The sequence below is a fragment of the Larus michahellis genome, chromosome 6 (assembly GCF_964199755.1).
Source record: "Larus michahellis chromosome 6, bLarMic1.1, whole genome shotgun sequence".
Taxonomy (NCBI): Eukaryota; Metazoa; Chordata; class Aves; order Charadriiformes; family Laridae; genus Larus; species Larus michahellis.
This window is the reverse complement of record NC_133901.1, coordinates 10,741,901-10,763,493: the sequence shown is the minus strand read 5'-3', so window position 1 is coordinate 10,763,493 and position 21,593 is coordinate 10,741,901. Positions and strand designations below refer to the sequence as shown.

The 21,593-nt window shown below is 48.1% G+C and overlaps 2 protein-coding genes and 1 non-coding gene across 3 annotated transcripts; all 3 read left to right on the top strand.

Moving 5' to 3' along the window:
* The first annotated feature begins 4,868 nt into the window (after positions 1-4,868).
* On the top strand, positions 4,869-7,794 carry LOC141744862 (kelch-like protein 10). The gene is made up of 4 exons (XM_074591682.1): positions 4,869-4,917; positions 6,266-6,461; positions 6,972-7,469; positions 7,761-7,794. The coding sequence occupies exons 1-4, from the start codon at positions 4,869-4,871 to the stop codon at positions 7,792-7,794; spliced, it is 777 nt and encodes a 258-aa protein (XP_074447783.1).
* A 2,806-nt stretch (positions 7,795-10,600) lies between these two features.
* Positions 10,601-17,529, top strand: LOC141745274 (autophagy-related protein 16-1-like). The gene is made up of 5 exons (XM_074592707.1): positions 10,601-11,245; positions 11,364-11,434; positions 12,968-13,039; positions 15,106-15,226; positions 16,029-17,529. Exons 1-5 carry the CDS (start codon positions 11,209-11,211, stop codon positions 16,271-16,273), a joined length of 546 nt encoding a protein of 181 aa, XP_074448808.1. The 5' UTR covers positions 10,601-11,208; the 3' UTR covers positions 16,274-17,529.
* LOC141745907 (small Cajal body-specific RNA 6) lies at positions 11,834-12,096 on the top strand. Its single transcript, XR_012588162.1, has one exon.
* Positions 17,530-21,593: the final 4,064 nt, after the last annotated feature.

The following is a 21,593-nucleotide window of genomic DNA, read 5'->3' as shown; positions in this document are numbered from 1 at the left end:
CTTTTGTTAATGTCCCCGCAGCTCCCTCCTGGGTGGGAGGTCTGAATCCTAATTTTTGGGGTTTGTTTTTTTTTTTTTTTTGCAGTCTCTAACACGTTTTTCTCCCCCCTAGTAGAGGCTACATTTAAAAGGTAATTAGTTTCCTCCCAAACATGCCACTACATAAAATTGAGTTGTGATTCTCAAAACCAGAAAAATGACACCGCTCTTGGAGATCCAGGCTATTTCTGAACACGTCTTTGTCCCGTGCAAATGTCCTCGGGATACAGATGGCCTGCGCTTGGTGCTCTGACAAGAGGATACGCTGAGACAGGGATGAGCTGCGGCAGACAGGAGAGATAGAAGGTCCCAGGGTTTTTGTCTGTTTGTTTGTTTTCTTTTGTGGGGGTGTGGGTGTGTGCGCTTTCAAAACTAGAATGCGCTGTTGAGTGCAGGTGGCAGCCTGCAGAACTCTTTTGCTGCCTGACCTCTCCTTTTCTTTGTCACTCCTCTTTCATGGCTACAGCTTTCATTTGGATAATTTTAGACGAGCAATTAAGTGACTTGCCTGCGTAAAAGTGCCGGCGATACCAGGAAGGTAGATGCTTAAACCGGTAGGGAATGACTTGTCTACAAGTAGAATTTCTGAAGGAAGAACAGCAGCAGCAGGAAGCAAATGGCAAGTTCCCCAAAAATCGCGTGTGTCCAACGCATCAAAGTTTAATTGCCAAACGTTGTTTGCCAGTACGTTCCGCGTGGGTGTGTTTGGTAAACATAAACTTTCAGGAAATTCAGGGCCGTGTGTGGCAAAAGAAGTCCCTCTGTCTGTGTGTCCTGCTGCGTAAATGTGTGGCGGCAGGGCCGTTGTTCCCTACCTCAGTATGGCCACAGTAGTGCTGCGATATTTAGGCCTAACAGACAGGTTTAGGAAGGGAAGGAGAATGCCCGTTTTCTGTAATGGCTAGGAACGCTGACCCTTTTCTCCATCTGCCGCTTTCCTGTGCGCCAGATGAAGCTGTTTTATTTTTCTCCCTTGTTCCTGGTCTCTGAAGCTGCTGCTGCTGCAGGTTTGCGATTTGTGTCGCTAGGTTTTTGTGGAGTTCTCATTGTGGTTGGCTTCTGCCGCAGACGAGCGTCAAGATGCAGTTTTCGGTTCACAGCTTCAGAAACCGCATGCCCCGTAATGGGTGCAGGCAAAGCTGACCTGCGCTCCTGGGGACGCTCGGGGGCTCCTCGTCAAAGCATCCGGGTGTGCGTGGGCGCCCACAGGGTTGTGCTCTGGTCTGAGAGCGCACCGTGCTTTTGCTGTTGGGAGGCAGAGGAGAGCGTGCGCCTGGTAAATCCAAGGGCACCCAAAAGCTGGGAGGGCCCCTGAGCAGGTTTCGCGACAGTTTGACAAGATCTTGACTGTTGGGAGAAATGGCCTGGAAAAAATCACTGCTTTGTTGCAAGGAGGCTGTTTAGAAGGATGTGTGGGTTACCGTACCCTTTGACAAAAATATTCAACTCAGGACATGTAGGGTGACGAAACCCTGGCTCTACGAAGGCTCAAGAGAATGTACATAGGTGTGGGGTTCTGTCGCAGTGTGTATCTGGGAAAGTGGCTCTAGCGCAACTAGAGCTGCCAGTGAGTAAAAAAAGGCAGGTTTGTCTAAAAAATTGCAAAAGCTCCAGTGGCCTGCATCAACAATTGCGCCAGAGGTGATGCCAGATGCTTTTTCCTCCGCTCGGCTGCAGTCTTTGCAAACCTCCATGAAAGGAAGCTTTAGATTCCTACGCAGCTTTATGCGAAAGGGTTTTTTCTTCTCTCAGCAGAACGTCAGCTGCCAGCATTTCTCCACAGTCGCCCTTTCTTCTGCCACGACAGTGCAGGACCGATGGAAAGGATCCGGAGTGCTCTGTGAGTACGAGGTGCGTCTGCGATGGGCATCTGCTTTTTTCCGAAGGTCCTTGTAGTGTAGACTTTGAAGTTAACACAAAGGCTTTGTCGGCTCTCATTCTATAGTTTTTGTATGAAATATTTTAAGAAAACACTAAAAATAATATAAGGTCTGTCGTGGAGCATGTTACGCCCGTGCAAGGCTTACTTCCCTGCATTTATTTTCTCTTCCTGAAAGCATAATCTTCTCTTTCTGTGTGCTTACTGTTAAGCGATGCCATAAAAAAAATTGTGTACTAAAAGGGGGAAGAAACTGTTTGTAAGAGTTCAGATGTTCAGAAGAAGCAGACTCTGTATTCATGATAAAAGCTTTATGCTTTTTCAGTCAATAAGTCTTTAAGATATCTTATAGTAGGACTTCAGAAACCTTACTGAGATGCTGGCACCTGTCCTAAAGGCGATCAAGGTCAAAGAAGAGACATTTACGAACTGGGACAAGGCGACGTCGCTTCTGCTTGTTTTCCAGGCGTTCTCATGAAGCATCAGCAGCCTCGTAACTAGTGACGGCGAGTCCTAATGTGGTTTTGGTGAGTTGTTGCTTCCATCATGTCCTTTGTCCGTAACCAGAACTCCTCTTGGGCAACCGTAACCTTTGCTCCCAGAGGCAGGGGCCGAGCAGGGGCCAGGTGGAGAGGAGAAGGCTTGGTGCCCAGCCCCGCCAGAAAGGATGCTGCGGTTGCTGGCAGCCCCAGCCCCGGCCCGCCAAGAGCCTCAGTCCCTCCTCTTACCTGTGTCTCTCTGCGGGGGGGCTGGGCACTCCTGGGCTGCTGCAGGGGAAAGGCCGGCCACCTCCTCCCCAAAGATCTCCCGGCGCTCTCCATCAGAAACTCCACCAGCGCCTTCATCTGCACGCATCAAAGCCGCGCTCTCAAGTCTGCTGCCTGGAAAGGGACCAAGCAGCCTCTTCCAGTGCGCACCCTCGCCTCTGCGCAGAAGGTGGCCGTGGCTGTGGGGCTGCTCTTGCAGGCAGTCACCCCCCCAGCACTTGCTGCAGAGAGGAGGCAGCCAGGGACCTCTAGCAGAGCAGCCCGGCTCTCCTCGGCCGGGAAGGCTGCAGGCGGCTGGTGGCTACAGCCTACCTTCTCCGTGACCTCCAGCATGGCCTCCAGCGGGAGCAGGTCCTCGTTGGGAGGGCTCAGCAGGTTGGGCCCGACGCAGATGGCCAGATTGCTGCAGCTCATCCTGCTGGTGGCTGCGTTGTGCCCGATGTGCCGCAGGAGGCACAGCAGCCGCTTCAGCAGGACGAGATTGGCTGCCGGCAACTTGTGGGCTACCCTGCAGGAAGGGGAACACCGCTCGTGGTCTGGAAGCAGCCGTTGCCCACAGCCGTCCCTCCCCAGGCTGCCCAGGCCTTCCCACAGCTGCCGGCCCTGCCCAGGGGAAACATGCCGGTCACCGCCCCTGCTGGCCCCAGCAGGCAGTGTGGGCAAGAGGCTCTCCCTGAGCAGAGAGCTGGCTCTGCTGCACCCCAGCCCAGGGCTGGTGGTTGCTTGCGTGCAGTCCTGAGGCACAGCTCCCTGTTGGAGTGGCCTCCCCAGCCCATCTGCCGGCTCCCCGGGCACTTGAGGGTGCAGCCCAGCAGGGCCCGGCAGGGACTTGGGCATCTGCCCTTTGCTGAAGTGTTGCCTGAGCTCCTCCTCTGCCAGCTGAGCCCAGCAGATCCTCTCGCCCCAAGGGAAGCTCTTCTCTGCTCCGGCCTTTTGCCCAGGTGTGCGGGGCCTGGCATGTCTGGAGGCTGGTCTGGCTGGGACCGTCATGGCCCAGGAGGACTGGCAGAACCTAGAGCAGCCACAAGCGCTGGCACAGGCGAGTGAAGGCCAGGAGGGTTCTAAAAGGGTGCCAAACAAGTCCTGAACCTTGAGCGTGTCATGAGCTGAATGATGAGAATTCTTCCCAGCAGCTCGTGCGGGGCTCTGTTTTGCAGCTGTGCTGAAAAGAGCCCGGAGAGCCCCGGGGAGCCCTAGTTCATGCAGTGCCTGCGTGGCACCAAGGGCTTTTCTGCTCCTCAGACTGCAAGCCAGCGAGTGTGCTGGGAGTGCCCAAGAGGCTGGGAGGGGACAGAGCGGGGACATGTGATGCCAACCGCCCAAAGGGCTAATCCCACACCCTACCACACCGTGCTCAGCAATGAAACTGCAAGGGGCTGGGGGGGCGAAGGGTGGCGGGGGCTGCCCTTGCTCGGGGCCTGGCTGGGCATCGCTGGCTTGCTGGTCAGCAATGGCTTTCTTTTGCATCCCTTGTTTTCCTTGGGCTTTCTTTTCCACTCTCCTTGTTTCTAACCCACCCGTTTTCTCCCTTTCCCCCTTCTGATGCTCCCCCTGCGCAGGTGAGGGAGCGGCTGTGTGGTGCTGAGCTGCCGGCCAGGCTTCAGCCACACCAGCCTGTGAGCAAAATCGTTCCCTCCCGAGGGGGAGAGGTCTCCCCCTTCCTCCTCCGTCACACTGCGGGCATCCCCTCCATCCCACTGGCAGGCACGAGAGTCTCAGCACTTTGGCCCACGTTCCTCCTCATCAAATCTGGAAATTTCCACTGAAAGGATTTTGGTGTGTCTAACAAGAAGAGATCGCCTTTAACACAGGAGTGACATTTCCCTGTGCTTCCTTGCTTCAGCTGCTTAGAAGGGCATCCCCCATCCCACTCGTGTCTGGACAACTGAAATTTGGGCTCCAAAAAAGTTTGCTCAGAAAAGGAGCTGCTGCCGGCAGAGAAATAAATGTGACCGACACCAATGAGGAGACGTCTGCACCCTCAAAGAGGAGGTGTGGCCCTGCGGCCCCCTGCCTTCTCCAGTGGCCATGTCCCTCTTCTGCTCTTCTGCACCAAAAGGGATCCGACTCCGGGCACCCACCAGCAACTTGGTTTACTGAAAGTCTAAAGCAGTAAATGAGCTTTGGATGTATCCGAGTATGAACAGCTCTGAATCCTTTCTGAAAGGTTACCAGATGCTCCTATGAGACCTGCTGCCAATTGTGACACATTTGTAAATGAGAAAAGAACTGGTGAGCAAAAGCAATCCACCTTCCCCGTGTACCAGCGGTCTTAATATATGTAGTATTAGTGATACATCACAGTTTCATATGGGAAAGCAACCCGTGCAGCTCCAAGGCAAGGGACGAACATGCAATTTTTCATTTGTTGATCATTTACCAGATGGCCGCCCTTGCTGATTTTCTACTGCAACATTTCTTTTCAAATCATTGTACGCGTCACTGTTCCTGGTTACATCAAAAGAAACCTGCACCGTTTTAACACATTTGCTGGCCTGTCTTGTCCGAAGAGAAGTTGAATTTTACCCTGTTGGGGAAAATTGGAAACACGAGGATTGGAACCCGTCCCAAACTCCACCAAGGACACACAGTGCCCCCCAAAGCCTCCCTTTAACCATCTAATAGCCCCCAGGATCCTCCTAAATCCCACCCACAGGACCCAAAAACCCCTCACTATCCCCCATAGGGAACCCCAAATACCCATGGGAACCCCCCAGGTTGCGTAGACCTGTACATGTCTTCATATGTGGTCCTATCTGCTAGAATTGTGTCTTTTATGGAGACTGCCAGTGGAGTTGCATTTTTTCTTGTTGTATGGGGTTGAAAATGCAAATACTAAATGGGAAGGTGATTAGGATTCTGTTGTGGTTCATGTATTTCCAACAAAACTTCCAATACTGCTGCATTCGTGGCATTTTTACTTGCATTGGTGGAAAGAGGCGGTTTTTATTTTCAGGTTCCATTCAGCTTTCTGGCTGGCTTTGCAAAACTGACTTAAGCATGTGCTTAAGTGGGCCTTGAACGTGGTAGCATTGCTGCTTCAAACCGCTAGCTCTTGAGAGAGCTTCCGTTAAACACAAGTGTTTTTCAGGTACCAAGCTTCCAACGCGAGGCTGGCAAGCATTTTTCTTTTCTAGCTACGGTAGATGCTCATGGCAACAATGTATTACAATGAGCAAGTATACGCTGCTACTTGTTTTGAAAGCTTGCTTTCTCTGTCAGTTTTCCTGTTTCCCAAACGTCTCTTTCCTCTTCTTTGCTTTCTTTTAAAAGCTTGGAGTCTTTTGTAGACGGTGCCTAGTGCCGTGTACATGTTTTATTTCCTCTCCTGTGTGGAAGTCCACAGTGCCCAGGGAGCCCACGGCTCTGCCCCACGACAACATGGACCACGGGAACCCAGACCTCGGCCCCACAGAGGGGCTGTGGAGGGGCTTACGGCTGGTCCCGGTCCCCGCCACGTCTGTGATGTCATTATGGGGCCCGTTCCAGAGCCACCAGACAGGCAGGGATTCTACTATGATGTTGGAGGGAGGGCAAGTGCTATAAGGACCCCAGAGAGAAGCATCTCCCCGTGCCTCAGGCGTCGAGGTGGGCGATAGCTTGGCTTGCACCGCATACTCCTCCTCACCCAGGGAGAGGAAGATGACTGCTGTGGCTTGCACCGCCTTCAGGGGGCTTTGCCTGGAAGGAAAGCTGGGCGATGGGCTCATCAGCGTGGACGGCATTGAATTCATTGCTCACAAGATGATCCTCTCCAGCTGCAGTCCGTACTTCAGGTGAGTGCTTGAAGGAGGAGGGGATGGGGCCCAACAGTATTTCCTGCTCTCTGCCACACTGTGCCTTCGCGTATCTCCAGCGCTTCCCTCGGCACTCAAACTCTCCTCCAGCAGTTCACCCTAGTCCTGGTACCTCCCCAGACACCAAAATTCATCCACAAGCTTAGATCGAACATCAGCCCTGGAAGTGGTGTCTGGCGAACCCCCAGATACGGTGCAGGGCTGGGAGCGTGGCCAGCCTGGCTGGTCTGCTGCAGGCGGGAAGTTTTCCTTCCCCACACACCATTATTCTCGGGTGTTCCTGTTGAAGCAAGGTGCCCGCTCGCCCTGTGGCTCCTTTTTAAAACAACCGGCTAGTAAAACGGTCCTTCATAAAACTCCACGTCCTCCCAGCATGGCTACTGCTAGTGCCCAAATTGGTGCCCGGGGAAGGAGGCACAGGGGATAATGGGGTCAGGGTGTCACACAGCAAGGCCGCTTTCTTCCCCAGCACTGCTTTGTTTTTTTCAGGGCTTTGTTCTCCAGCAACTGGAGCAATGCTGAGAGGAAGGTCTATAAAATCCCCGGCACTTCCTCTGAAATGATGAGGCTCCTTATGGAGTACGCCTACACCGGGACAGTGCCGGTCACGGATGACAACGTTGAAAGTTTGCTAATCGCAGCAAACCAGTTCAACGTCCTGGACATCGTCAGACTGTGCTGCGACTTCTTAAAATCCCAGCTGTGCTTGGAAAATTGCATCGGCGTCTGGAGATTCACAGGCTACTACTACTGTCCTAACCTGCAAGAAGCAGCCCATGAGTTCATCCTGCGTCACTTCGAGGAGGTGACCAGGGTGTCCACAGAGTTTCTGGTGCTCTCCTTCAAGGACCTGGAACGCCTGCTGGAGAAGGATGAGCCCCCTGTGAAAGAAGAGGCCGTGTTCGAGGCCGTTCTGAAATGGGTTGCTCGTGACCTGCAGAACAGGAGGCAGCACATTGTAGTCTTGCTGGGCAAGGAAGGGTGGAAGTGTGGACAGAAGGGATTTTTTTTCTCTAAATAAACTCAGCATTACTGACAGTTAAGACTCCGCTTAAAACTTTGGAACTTGTATGTGCGCAATGGTATGAATTTGTAGTCCACGTTCCCTGTACTTACACGTCCCTCATGCAAATCTGCAAGTGCCATTTCTATCAGTCTCATAGGAACTGGATTTTCAGCAGTGTCCCGGAAGGTCCTATTGACCAGCTCTTTGAAGAGCTGGAAGTTTGCTTTCCTAAAATTCAGGGTCCTGACTTTACTCTTCCCCCTGACGCCCAGACCCCTCGGGACTGTGAACTCCACCAGTGCCTGAGCGCTGCAGCCCAGGCTGCCTCCAATCTTGATGTCACCCATTAGCTCGTTTGCGTTGGTGCCCTTCAGGTCCAGTATGGCCGCTCCTCTGTTGGGGCTGTCTATTACCTGGCTCAAGAAGTTATTGTCAAGGCACTCGGCTCTGGGAGTCTCCTGGATTGCCTCCAGCTCGCCGTGCTGCTTTTCCAGCAGCTGTCGGGGTGGTGGAAGTCCCCCAGCAGGACGAGAACCTGTGAGCATGATGCCTGCTGCTGTAGCTGGAGGAAGAAGGCTTCGTCAATAGGCTCCCCTTGATCGGGCGGCCTGGAGTAGACACCATACCCACGGCTCCCTTTGTTGCCTTGGCTCTCTAATGCTTACCCATAAGCTTTCAACCTGCTCTTGGCTATTCTTCAGAGATGGCTCTTCACGCTCTACCCATTTCTTGACCCAGAGGGCAGCCCCTCTGCCCCCGCTTCCTCCCCTGTTGCTGGTCATGGATAGTCACACTCCAGTCACGGGATTCGTCCCACCAGGTTTCAGGAATGGCAACTAGGTGCCAGCTTTCCAGCAGCGCGGCGGCTTCCAGCTCCTCCCGTTTGTTGCCCATGCTGCATGCATTGGTGTCGAGGCACTTTAGCTGGGCTGTCGGCCATGTCACCTTCTTAGAGGAACACACCTTGATTTCTTGGAGGTATTCACTGCTGTTCCCCTCTTTTCTCCTCCCCTTTTGGATCCCCCGCCATTACCTCAGGAGCCATTCCCTCATCTCTGCAAGACTTCAAGCGTCCTCCAGTGTACCCAGCACGTGTCAGAGCAACAGCTGAGTGCCCTCACTAGCACCCCAACCCTCTACCTTGGTGTGTTGTCCCACCGCTTGTCACGGGCACGCCTGATATTGTCCCCCTCCCCTTTCAAGCCTAGTTTAAGGCTCTGTCAATGAGCTCTGCTCACTCGTGAGCAAAGACCCTCTTCGCCCTTTCAGAAAGGTGAATTCCATCTGACGCCAGCAAGCCTCATGCCGTGCAGGCTGCCCCATTCTCGAAAACCCCAAAATTGTGTGGGTGACATCAGCCACGGAGCTACATATTAATAGACTGTGTCCGTCTATTTCTTCCCATGTTGCTGCCCCCAACGGGAAGGAGAGAGGAGAAAATACCCTGTGGTTCAGTGGTTTACCATTTTTCCTGACGCTTGGCTTCATTGGCAATGCTGAACCAACAGCACCATGGAAGTACCAGCCTGAGATTCATTCTTGAGTGTGTCTTGAACCACTGACTGCAGGCTGCAAATGGAAACTTGCTGTGAATACAGGATCCTGTTTAATTCTTATTTATGGTAAATATCTATCTGATGGCTCCAGAACTCACAACGTTTAACAGGCATCTAGGAAAAAAAGCTGTGCTGGCATTTACCTTTACTTGCTTACCAAGAAGCAGGATGACCAGGGCTGGGATGAGGACCAGTGTGGCGGTAGGAGGAGAAGCATGGAATCTGAAGGAGGCAGAGGGTTTCTGTTTAACACCTGCTTTGTGTAAAAGGAAGCCAATGTGGGTTAATCAGTTCCTTTCTTCACCAAGGAGCCATGCAGGTGGAGCTCTCTGGAAGAAAGGGCCTTGTTCCTGCCATGCTTCTTCCACTGCTCGTGGAAGAAACAGATGAATCCTTGTTATTTTCCCTCTGTAAGATGGATGACAGTTTAAACGTAAAAAGGTTTCCAGTGCTCTTCGGTGTGCCAAGTGCTGTTTGTGTTTTGACTCTGCCAAAAAAGGTAAAGAGGCACAAAATCAGATAAAATGGACCAAAAACGTCGATAGGAGAAGCAGGGTTGAGATGTGACTGGCAACTGTGTGTGTGTACGTACTGCACGTACAGCAGAGCTGAGGACTCGTGGCACGTGCTTGCCCAGCGAGGCTGGTCTTGCGGGCGGACGCCGAGCAGCACTGCTCTGCCTGCGGGCGGAGTCGGAGCTGGGCTGGGTGCTCTCCCTCCTGCCCGTGGGACCCTCCTGGGCTGTACCCAAACAGGACGCTGGGGCCAGGGTTTGTAGGAGAGCATCTTGGAGAAGAGGCGAGTCCTTACGGAACCTTACCCAGAAAAGGTTAGCGGACATTTTAGATGAAAGTTTATGTGCTAACTGGAGGGAGCCAACTTAAAGAAAAATAAAAATCTATTTTTCATGAGGAGGTATTTGTTTGAAGAAAGGTTCCAGGCTCTTTTTGCCCACCATAAGGCGCGAAGCAGCGTGTTTCCCCCGAGATGGCACTATTGCCTTATGCACAGAAAAAGCAGGTTTTAGCATCAACTGCAGTTTTAAAACCAGATTGCCAAAGTGAGGGTTGCAAGCAAATGCATCAATTTTACAGATCTGAGCAGTTATCAACAGACCTCCAATGGAGAATTAGCTTGCCGATTCATCTGTTAAAGGTCGCTGCCTGATCAGGATGTGAGAAATCCTGACATATGGATGATGAGATTAACATCGCCATCAATCCGTTACTGGAGAAACTGGTTTGGATTTGGGTTTTTTTGGGTCATTTTTTTGAAATCAATGTGGCTCTCTAAAGCGAGTGGTATTTACCTGGTCATATTCTGACTGATTCTGAGTGAGAGCGGTCAGGGCTCGTCACCCTAATGATCGCCGAGAGCGGGATAACTCAGGGGGTGCTGCCGCCCGGCGGCTGCAGGCCGGTCCTGCAGGTGGGGAGCCGCCCCTGCGCTGTGGCCCCGCCTCCCGCCCTCCTTGGCACCCGCCCCCGGCAGCCCCGGCCCCGGCCGGCCGTGACCCCGCCGGCGCTGTGCGCTGGTTCCGCAGCTCGTGCGCATGCGCGGCTTCACGGGCGCCCGTCCGGCGCCGGTCTCGAGAGAGCGGCTGCCCAAGGGAGAGCCAGGACCGCCGGAACGCCGGCGAGCTCCCAGCCGCCTGGAGCGGGATCGGTGCCGCCCGCCCGGCCTCGAGAGCGGCCCTCGGCGCTCCAATATCGGCTCTTATGCGTTACCGCGCCCCTGTCGGTGCCCGGCAGTTTTCCGGGTGTTTCTGGTGTAACTTAAGTGCCTCAGCTTATAAAGCCTAAATTTAGGAAGCGTTTTAAGGCTTCTGGCAGTTTATTGTCACTGTCGAGTCCTTGCTAGTGTCTTTCTTTACATGCTTTTGTGTTTTTTTTAGATAAGGATCAGCCTTTTTGCTCTGTTTCTATACCATCAGCCTCAGTAGAGTTTGTCTGTGGCTTTATTTCCTATATACTGCTGAAAGATCTACAGCTGTGGTTCTGTAGAACCTTTAAATTCTGTAGCTTTCTCATCTGTGGTTTTTTGGGTCTGTGCTAATTCCATTTTGGGTGGCTGTTCTGTTCCTCCCACTCCTCAGGATGCACATGATGGGGAGGTGAATGCAGTGCAGTTCAGCCCTGGCTCCCGGTTACTAGCAACAGGAGGCATGGACCGGAGGGTTAAGCTTTGGGAAGTCTTGGGAGGTAAACTTTTCGCTTTGGGGTATGGCGGGATGGTGAACAAACTCATATTGTAATTTACTTTGTGTCAGCTTGTGTTCTAATCCATTGCTTAAGTTTTGTTCGTCTTTTCTCTGTACAGATAGGTGTGAGCCCAAAGGGTCCCTCTCTGGTAGTAATGCTGGGATTACAAGCATAGAATTTGATAGTGCTGTGAGTATCTGTGCAATATCTGCTGTTTGTGGTGGGGAATAAATTAATTGAATTATGTTGTGCTCTGCTATCAATTTCCATTCCAACACTTTGAAAAGTTACCTAAGAAATTCATTAAAATACTTAAGAGAGTAACTGCAGATAGTTAAAAATTGTACAGAAGATCTTTATTTGATATGCTGCAGTCTGTATATCTCACTTTTGCTTTACAATTCAGAAGATGTTATGCACCTCAGACACTGGATTTTATGGGCTGTTATGATAAAATGACAATAAAATACAATAGGCTCTGTCTAAAGTAAGAAATTAGTCTTCAGCTTCGTACTAAAGCTGGCACAAAAGAAGGAAATACACTGAGGCATTATTTCTGTGAAGTTACTTCCCTGCGTGCTCTGCTGAGGTCTGTGATGAATAGTAAAAGGTCTGATTATCCAAAGACTTGTACTTCCATGACCGTTTCTCCCAGCAGTTTCTCACCAGTCATGGCACAGTAATGGTGTGGCTGGCAGAGCGTTTGCTGACAGCATGTGATATGTTCAGTTCGTGTTAGCCTGCAGTATCGGAGACATGACTGGGATCAGCATCTGACAGTCTTACTTGAAGGAGTTTGGGGTCTTGGATTGTTAAAACTGGACACGTCATCTGACTTTTCTGCTGAGACCTCTCCTGAAACACGATGCTTTACTGCATAGGCAGTAGACCAAAGCTGACATTGTTTCTTCCGTTTGGTGATTCTGTATGCTAAACTTCATTGATACATACCCAAAAGGATCCTTCCTTTGGACCCTGACCAGCTCATTAGAGGTTTGCTGGCACTGTTATTCTGCAGGAGAAACTAGTTCTGGTTTTGGCAAGCTGCTTGAACGCGTTTGAAGTGAGAACTGCCTGAGGTGAGGTGCTTAATGGGCTTCAAGGATTCAGGAAAGTCTTTTGAGATGGACGCAAGTGTAAGCATGAATCTTGTGGTGTCCACTCTCCATTATGGATGACTTGGAAAAGCCCTAACCCTAAAGCCATTAACAAGTCAATTTATCTCTCCTTGGACAGATTTAGTTTTTGTAATCTTAGTTTAAAATGCTAGAATTGTAATGAAAATTGCAAGAATTGGACCAGTTCCACTCTGAGGCCTATCTAAGTACTGGGGGTTGATGACGCAGGGCTTTTTCCCTGTGAAAAAATCAAAAAAGAGGAGGGGAAAAAACCCCAATAGATGAGGGAAGCTAGAATGCATTTCCTCACTGCAACAGAAGGGAAAGGAGAATGTCCTTTCTGCTCTGCTTATTGTCATTCCTTTTATCTGTAGTCATTCTACATATCACTGACATTCTGAGAAGAAAGACATAGCCTTTTTGAAAGTTGTTACACTAGCTTTCCTTAGTATGTGCTACTGTGGTTTTGGTTTTGTTCTTTTTTTTTTTTTTCACCTTGGCAATATAGCACTAATATGGTTTTAATGGTTTATTGGAAATACTTTTGAGTTTAATTTGCACATGGACTTGCAGAGGTAGTTTTAAATAAATCTTGTGTTCACAGGGTTCTTACCTCTTAGCAGCTTCCAATGACTTTGCCAGCAGAATCTGGACAGTGGATGACAATCGATTACGGGTGAGTCTCTTGAAGGCAAAGCATTGCTCAGGGTGTTTCTGTCTCGTATTTTCAGTTTTGTGTAGTGGGGACATGGTAATTTTGGAAGTTGGGCATTTATAGACACTTTCAAGAATTCTTTCTGTTAAGAGGATATTTATTTCTCTTAAGGGTCCTCAACAAGACCTAAAATGCAGTATTGGTCTCTGCACAGCCTACCTGGAAACTCCAATTACTGCATATTTTCACAGTACAGCCCCCCCCGCTAGCAAAACCTTACCATGTAAATCAATACACCTTTGCTTCCCCCTCTGTGAAAATTTAAATGCTTCTGATGGCTTATGGAGAACCACTTTAATGTTTTGGCCTCAGTCCAAGGAAGAGACTGCTGAAGAAGGATTTGCAGAAGAGAAAGAGGGATTTTTTTGTTTTAGGTCAGGAGCAGCATTCTTGAAAAGGAATCTCTTGCCTGGCTGTTAAAGGCAGCAAGCATAAAACTCCTTGACTTTATTCTCAGTGCCTTTTGAAAGATTCCTCCTCTCCTCCCAAGACCTTTGTACTCAGGTTCGTCTCCAGCACGTAGCTCTGCTTTAAAGTAGGATTCACCTTCGACCAAAAGAAAAGTTTCTTTTCAGCTTTCAGAGAGGTTTATTTTTTTTGTTATTCCCATGTACACTCTCCCTCAACTTCTTATTTTAGGAAGATGCTACTTCGATGTTCTGAATCTTAGGACATTTCACATGTTAGTTATAATCTGCAGTTGCATTGTAATACACCGGGTAGGTCTCAGTGTGGAGATGTCAGGTCTCATTTAGGAAAGTGAAGAACATCAGGTCGTTTGCAGCTTCTATTTGTCTGCAAAGCCTACTACTGGATGTGAATTAAAGTGAATAAAAATTAAGCAGACTATAGATTACTCACTACAAAAGGTTAGTTACCCCTACAAACATCCATCTGGCTTCACAGTATCTTCCCGTAATTTTTTGGTGTCCTTGGTGACTGCCAGCTTTGGGTGAGTGCATTCACTGTTTGCTGAGACAAAATAGTGCGTTCTTTGTTTTGAGTATATGTGGTACAGATTTGTCATGGCTTGCACATGAGCAGGAGGCAGTGAAGCTGAAATCATGGTAAATTTTGCCACAGACTCCCTATTTAAATGCAAATGTCTGTGTGTAATGATTGTGAGAGCAGGAGAGAGATGCAGAGTGGAAGTTTAGATCCTCCTTTCTGGAGTTTGTGTCCTTTCTTAAGACAAAGGGGTCTTTATGGGATAATTTGTGTACAAAACCTGTGTATCAGGTTTGCGTTTTTTCCAAACTTTGCTCCCGTTCCTTTCCATTCTTAAGGATTTTTCTTTTGTATTTCCCAGGCTCAGATCGCTTTGTGTAAATTGATAGTCCTTTTGAGTATTTAAAAAAAAAATCTTAACCAGAGATTTCTCTCTTGTGTTTTGCAAATCTTACTTCAGTCAGTCATTATCTATTTTGTGATTCAGGATGTAAATATTCAGCAATTTGAAGTGAATGTGGTTCACGTTCTTCTCAGCCTCACAGAGCCTCCCCCTGCAGTTACAGAAACTGCTGCGGGGAGTTTTTCTGAAATCTCTGGTTGTCTCAGCTTTCAGACTTGAAGATGTAACAACAGTTGAGACTAGATACCCTGTTGTATCTTTGAGAGAAGCTCATTGTAAAAACCCGAAGGCCCTATTTCCATTTTCAGCATGCTTTAACCCCTTCTCCTCATCGCTCCTGCGAGGCTGTGTTGCAGTTGCCGTCTGTCTGTGAAACGTAGGTGTATGGAGTGTTGAGGAAGAGAGAGCTCGCAGGTCCCCTGGGTAGCTGGAGAAACTGCAGCCAAAGGTGACCTGTGTCTCCCAGCTTCGGGCTGAACTCTGTGGTACTTAACGCTCAGTGTTAATCTCTGTTTAACTATAATAGATATTTTTTTTTTGTCTCCAAGCAATGCAGTAGACATGCAAATTATGATTTAATATGTCTTTGAGTTGCTAAATAGCAGAACTAGTAGGCTGTGAGAAAAGGGAGCAAGTAGAACCGTGCAATTTCACCATGTAAATCTCTCATTCTCAGCACACCCTGACAGGTCACAGTGGTAAAGTTCTGTCAGCCAAGTTCTTGCTGGACAATGCACGCATTGTTTCGGGAAGTCATGACCGGACCCTCAAGCTCTGGGACCTCCGCAGCAAAGTCTGTAAGGAAACCTAACTGCTGTCTTTTCATCCGTGTTCTGTGCTTCTGCTGAATGTAAATGGAAGTCTGACATCAGCCAGGTTATTTCATCTCTTTGATAGCCTAAAAAAACCCCAAAACTAGCAGAGCCATGCCATCTACTGTTGTTATTCAAGTAATCTGTTTCTTTCTGCCCGTTACCTGAAATCAGAATAAGAAGTCATGTGTACGCAGGAAGCACTGTTAATGCTATTACATTAACAGCAGCTGTGTTCTGTGAGCTTGCTTTGTTTACCAGTCTGGGGGTGGGTATTTTAGTCTTCCACTAAAAACTTGGAGCCAGGTCAGAGTTTTTAACCCTGAGGTGGATGGAAATGTCTCTTGGAAATGTATCAAAAATTTCACCTCCAGTGAAGGAAATGCTGGGATCCAGATTTTTTGGGGGGGAGAAGTGACAATCTGGGTTGGGAATCTTGCTGAGCTATGAAAGAATTGTAGTTGTACAGCTTTGCAACTTAGATTGGTGCGTAAGAATTCTTAATACGCAGCTTCTTTGTGGATTCATGGCAGCGTTCTCTAGATTGAATTAGGGTTAGGTTTGTTATTGTTCAACTTCTTAAACTGAGATATGATTCTAATGAAGTACATTTAGTATATTCTGAAGAAACTGTATCTCTCTTAGGCTTATTAAAAGCCTAAGTTTCTTGAGAGCTGAGAAAGTGCTTTTTCTTTGGTAGCCACAGTGCTATAATATTTAATTCCAATGTTGAGTGCTGTTGTGGAATTCAGCTTTTTTGTAAACTTGTACCTGGCTTCCATTTCAGTTCTTCTATCAATGCAGTCGCGTGGTCACCAGCGGGTGCCCATGTGGTCAGTGTGGACAAAGGAAACAAGGCTGTCCTGTGGTCTGAATTTTGACTGGACGGAGGGTGAAAGGCAGAGCCTCCAGTGCCTCTGTGTCTGGTGGTGCTGGTCCGTGGCTGAACAGAATGGAGACCCGAGCCCAGATCCATCCTCAGTCGGGATATTAACAAGCGCATGGGCTTCACTTTCCAGAGGAAAGTTCTAAAGCAATGGAGAAGGAGCCTAAGTCAGAGACTTCTTATGGCCGTAACTGCACTGTGGCACTCGGACTCAGCAAAGGATTAGCTGTTCTGGATGGAGAATGCTACTTAGTCATGCCTTTACATGCAGTATCTATGCACCAAGTGGAGCTGAAGATACTAGCGGGATTCCTCACCAGACAGCTGTGCCAAATACCCTGTCACACAAATGTATCTACAGCACTTCTGAGTTGGAACTGTTGGAAAGAAGTTACTGTGTGTGCTGACTTAATACATGTCCTGTCTCCTGTGTTCTGTCCTTGTGGCCTAGTTCAGGCATGGGGTGAGAAGATCCTGAAACGTGGACAGGCCCTAGGCAGTCTGAACAGCTTTTAAAGAGAGTCTCCCGTGGCTCTGGCAGCTCTGCTGTTGAGTTACCAGCTCAATTCAGATCTGCTCTGATCCAGGCGCAGGTTCTCCGGCACATGTGAACTCTTTGTATCAGTTTTACCTGTCCTTAGGGCAATGGTCCATTCTTCAGGATGTCTGCACCCTTTTGTTAAAATGCCCTTCCAACAGTTTGGGCATCACAAAATAGGAGATTTTTAATCTTTTTATTCCACAGGCAGTTTGGTTCCTGGGTGTGAGGAGAGAGAAGTTCAACTTCTGTTGTGCTGCTGTGATAAGGAATGTAGTGGTAACTGTGACTTCAGTACCGGAATATAGATGTTTGGTCCCTTTTTCTGTTCATCCGTCCTGTCCTGGCGGCTGTCAGTAGAACACAGGGGAGCAGTGGGGTTAAATCCCAAATCCATTGTTTTGGTGCTGGCAATTCCAGGCCACTTGCCCCCTTCTTGAGCACAAGTGCAATATTCCTGTTTGCGCTGGAGCCCTCTCTGTGCTACAGAGCAGTGTCTTGGCTCTGTCCCTGTTAAAGCATCCAAAACCATGAGGTGGCTGGGTATGAGCTACCCGACATAACTTTCCCCAGCCAAACCTTTCCCCATCATCTGGGTCTCAAGACAAGCCACCAGCGGTTTATTGCCTTTTTATTTGCACTTTATTTTCTTCTTTCTGATAGTGTTTTACTAAGGAAGTGTGTTCTTCGGAGGGGCTGGGTTAGGGGGCAGCTGCTATAACAGGCATCTCCTTAACCTAGCCTTTTGTTCAGACACTTTCTGCAGAGGGGAATTAGAGTACATGGGGCAAAGTTTTTATTTATTCAGCTGCCCGTAAGAACTTGATTGTAAATAAACCTGTGTTCTGCTTTTAAAACCCCACAATACTCCGACTCGTTTATTTGTCTGTCTGTGTGCGAGATCTTATTCTGCATGAGCAAAGAGGGGAACCTGAAATGTGGGTTTTTTTCTGTGCTGTTTTCCTGATGAATTGTGGATTTGTGTTCAGCCGCATTGTGGGATTTGGTGTAGAGGGGGAAAGAGGATAATGCTCTTAGCTTGAAGCTGGACGTCCCACAGATACAACCTGGTCTTGTCCTGTCTTGGGAATACTGCCTTGAGACTGAAGGAAGTCTTACCACATTGAACATGTGCCTCTGTCCTTGAAAGGCTGATGTATTCTTGGATCTTTCGGATAAATTACTGAATTGAGGAAATCAGTATCTGTATTTCAGACACTGCTGGAAACAGAAGGCTTTTTCTGTCGTGGTACTTGGACTGCGACCTAGTTAAGTTTTTAAGCCAGCAGTAGGAGTTGCATGTTTCTTTAAAAACACAAAGTGCCTTGTTGAAGATAATGCTCTGGTTCCTACTCAGAGCAGTGGCGCAAAGCCTTCAGCTGTTAATGTACAAGTTTCATACATAACTAAGAGCCGTCACTGACCACCCTCCTGTTTTCATAAGAAAATGAAGCCTTCTGTCCAGCTCTTGGAAGTGAGAACTGTAGCAAAAATGAAAAGATTCACATTGGCGTTTTGAAGCATTTCTAAAGGCAAGATATGTTTTTCTTGTGGCTGTTGCTGTGGCAGAAGGTCCTTGCAAAGGCACCTACCATGAGTCCAGGTGACCTTGGTTACTGCAGAAAAGCAGATCGCTACATGACAAGTCAGCATGATGAAAGATTATTGGGAGATTAATGGAATAAAAACTCTGCAGACTCTGCTGAGGAGGATCAGAATGGGTTTAGGATGTTTATAATTTAGGCTGCTATACTTGTGTTTTTCTACAACATGGACACATCTTATACAAAGGGCTTTGTTTTCCCTGCTGATGCTGTTAGGAAGTAGGTTAATAAAATGGCTAGCTAGCTAAGACCTTAAGCATTTTAGATTAAAATTCCCTATGACCAAGGTATGTAGGAAATTCTAGTGACCAATTTTAGCTTTTTTTTTTGGCTATAGTTTATTTATTTACTTTTGTTGCCCCCTTTTCTGCTTCAACCTGCAGAGGGAAGAAGAGAAAACAAAAGTACCCGTTGGGCAGAGGTGGCTGTTTCACTGAAGGTGGAGCTGCCCTTCAGGTGGTTTTGGGGGGCGGGTGGGTGGGCATTTTTCTCCGGACATTAGGAAGCATGTGTTATGGAGAAGGTGCTTCCAAGCAATGGGGCATGTACCCACACCTCCGGGCCCCCAGAGGAGCAGCAGCGGGTGTAACAGGATGCTCGTTCCCCTCCTCAAGGGCTGCTGATCCTGCAGTGGCAGCAGCACAAACTCTTAACAAAACCAGCTTTCTCCCCTTTGCTTTTGTACTGTGTGGCTGAATACAACATGTTGATTTTGCGAGTTAATTTCTGGGGTCTCTTCTCTACTTCCTGCAACCAGGATCTGGCTTTCCTTCAGAAGCACAGGCACATGTGGAATGTCTCTGGTTTAGGGCTGCCTGGTTTGCGTTTGCCAGAGTTGATTAAACAGAGTAGTGATTACGCTTTCCAAATAATCCACCTCCAGTTAATAAAATGTTGCTGGAATTTGTAAACCACTGAAAGAGCTGAGGAACGCTGGATCTGCATTAATTTTTTTTTTTTTTTGGAATAATTTGTGTACCCAGATCACTATATTCAGGCAAATGCTAGTGATTGTTTGCAAAAAGCAAGTTTGATTTGCGACTGCGAGGTTGCCTGAGATATGGAGGGTGCTGCTGGGGCTGGCAAGTAGAGAAGGATATCATGTGGTCTTTCTAATCAAACTAACAGATGCAGCCCAGAGGAAAGCTACAGCTGTTCATGCAGCTTGCAAGCCAAAAATTACGCATTCTTGTGCATAATATCAAGGCTAAATTAATGGAGGGAGGGGATGGAAATCTGTTCTTGGGACATTCCCGAACAGAAAGGCTAAATTGATTGAAATCTCTGTTCATGTGTCTTACACGATGGATGTTGTGCCTCGCTCCATAAATAAATGAAGGAGGGGAGGTGTACCAGCTAGCAACGTACTGTTTTGCATCAGCATGCCCATGGGATGCTGGTGGAGCACTAACAGATAAACTACTTAGCGACGATGAGTTCTCAACGTTTGGTAGTCCTTCATAACGGCATCTCTTTATAGAGGCTTGGTTTGGTGTTTTATAAACTCTTTTTCATAAATGGCTCTTGTCTGTTCAGCTTCTTACCAGGCTGGATGGCTTGCAACCCTAGGAAGAAGACGGAGAAAGAGCTTTAGAATAAAGCTGCTTTCAGTAACCATCCTGTTCTATGTAAGTCTGTAGTCCTTACAAAGTGTGTGAGTATGACGTTGTAGACCTTTTCATTGACGATCTGAGCTTCCTTAGGTTAATGCTTTATGTTGCTGACTTAACCACTTTCCAGTTGGATCTTAGCCCGGGTACAATATTTGCTCTTGGAGGGGGATTAATTCTTGAAATCCTGGATGGACGCAACTAGAGACGTGCTTTCAAATCCCCTACAAATTGTCTTCCTTGTTTGCAAAGAGGTTAGTGATTCCCTCTAGTAGATGCGAAGAAGCGTAGGACGCGACCGTGTGGAACATCCACCTCTCCTCAGGGGTTTAGGATTTCACGTCTTTGTGCCGTGGCAGCTCCTGTGGCATTTGGAACATAGCAAGGTATTTAATGTTATTTGCTAGTTTGGTTATTTGGGTCTACGGCGTAAGTAGGGTGTCTGTTCAGCAAAAAAATACTATCCTGGACTTGGAAAACCTACCTATAGTTCTTAAAAATAGAAATGCTTAAAACACGTGTAAGGTCAGTCTTGAATCTCCACCTTACATTTTTTCTAGCTTTCTAAGAAGGGAAGTATTTGCTTTTTCTACAGGCTGTTGTATGCAAATAGGCCCAAGAAACTGTTTCTACTCTCAAAATGGTTTTAAAACGGGGAAAGAAAGAAGCAAAATAGAATGGGAGCAAACCGCAAGGATGGCCGTAGACGGACTGTTGCTCTGACAGTGTAACACAATACATACTTATCCACACAGGTCCAACAGGGAAAAGTGTAAGAATAGGGCACATACGTGGAGCATCGTCCTTTCCTGATGCTGCTCCTTCGCTTCAGAGTCTTCCAGTTAGGGCCACGCCTAGATCATCCTGTCCGATGTCTGCCAAAAGCCTTTTCCCTGTGAACACATCTAATCCTCTGAATCAACTCACACTGGTGATTTCCAGAGCCTTCTGCAGCAACGCGCTCTGCTCTTGAGTCCTGTGTTATGTGAGGAAACGCTTCACTTTGTTTTGAATTTGCTGTCTGATCACTTTATGGGATGCTGCTTTTTATGACTTAGGGCAAAATGAAAAAATAATCTCTCTTCACTTCGTTAACACGTAGGTTTTCTGGACATCTCTCTCTTCTGTCCTTTTGCCGCCCTTCCCCTCTTTTCTTCTCCCCTGCCCCAAAGAATCTTATTCTACTTGTGTTTTTTTCTTGGGTACGAGCTGTTCCCTACTCCTATTTATACTTGTTACCTTTCTGGGCAGGAAGCTGGGCCTTATTCTGATGGTCCGTTCCGTTTTGAGTTCGATGATACCCTGAAAGTAAGGGGTTACATTCGGTTCTGGTTTAGGAAAATACAGTTGGACAGGTGAGTTCCCATTTTGGGTTTGGTCTGACTCCTTACCAATATATACCACCTTTCTAGGTCTTAGACTGAGCGTGCTGCGTTACAAGATGTGGGTATGTATGTGAAGGGTTCTAAAATGGTATAAATGGCATTCTCGGCTGTGTTATTTCCTAGTATTTACTCTGCTTATGTCAAGACATTCTTCCTAATTGATGCTGAGCATAACTGCGCATGTCAGACTATACCTGTATTTTCTTTGAGCGCAGAACTTTTCACTTACTCTTACAGGACGTACGCCATTTCATCACCTAGCTGGTCTATGGGTATGTAGGCAGCTTTATTTTGGGGAATCCAGAAGAGCCTTATGTCTGTGGGCAGGC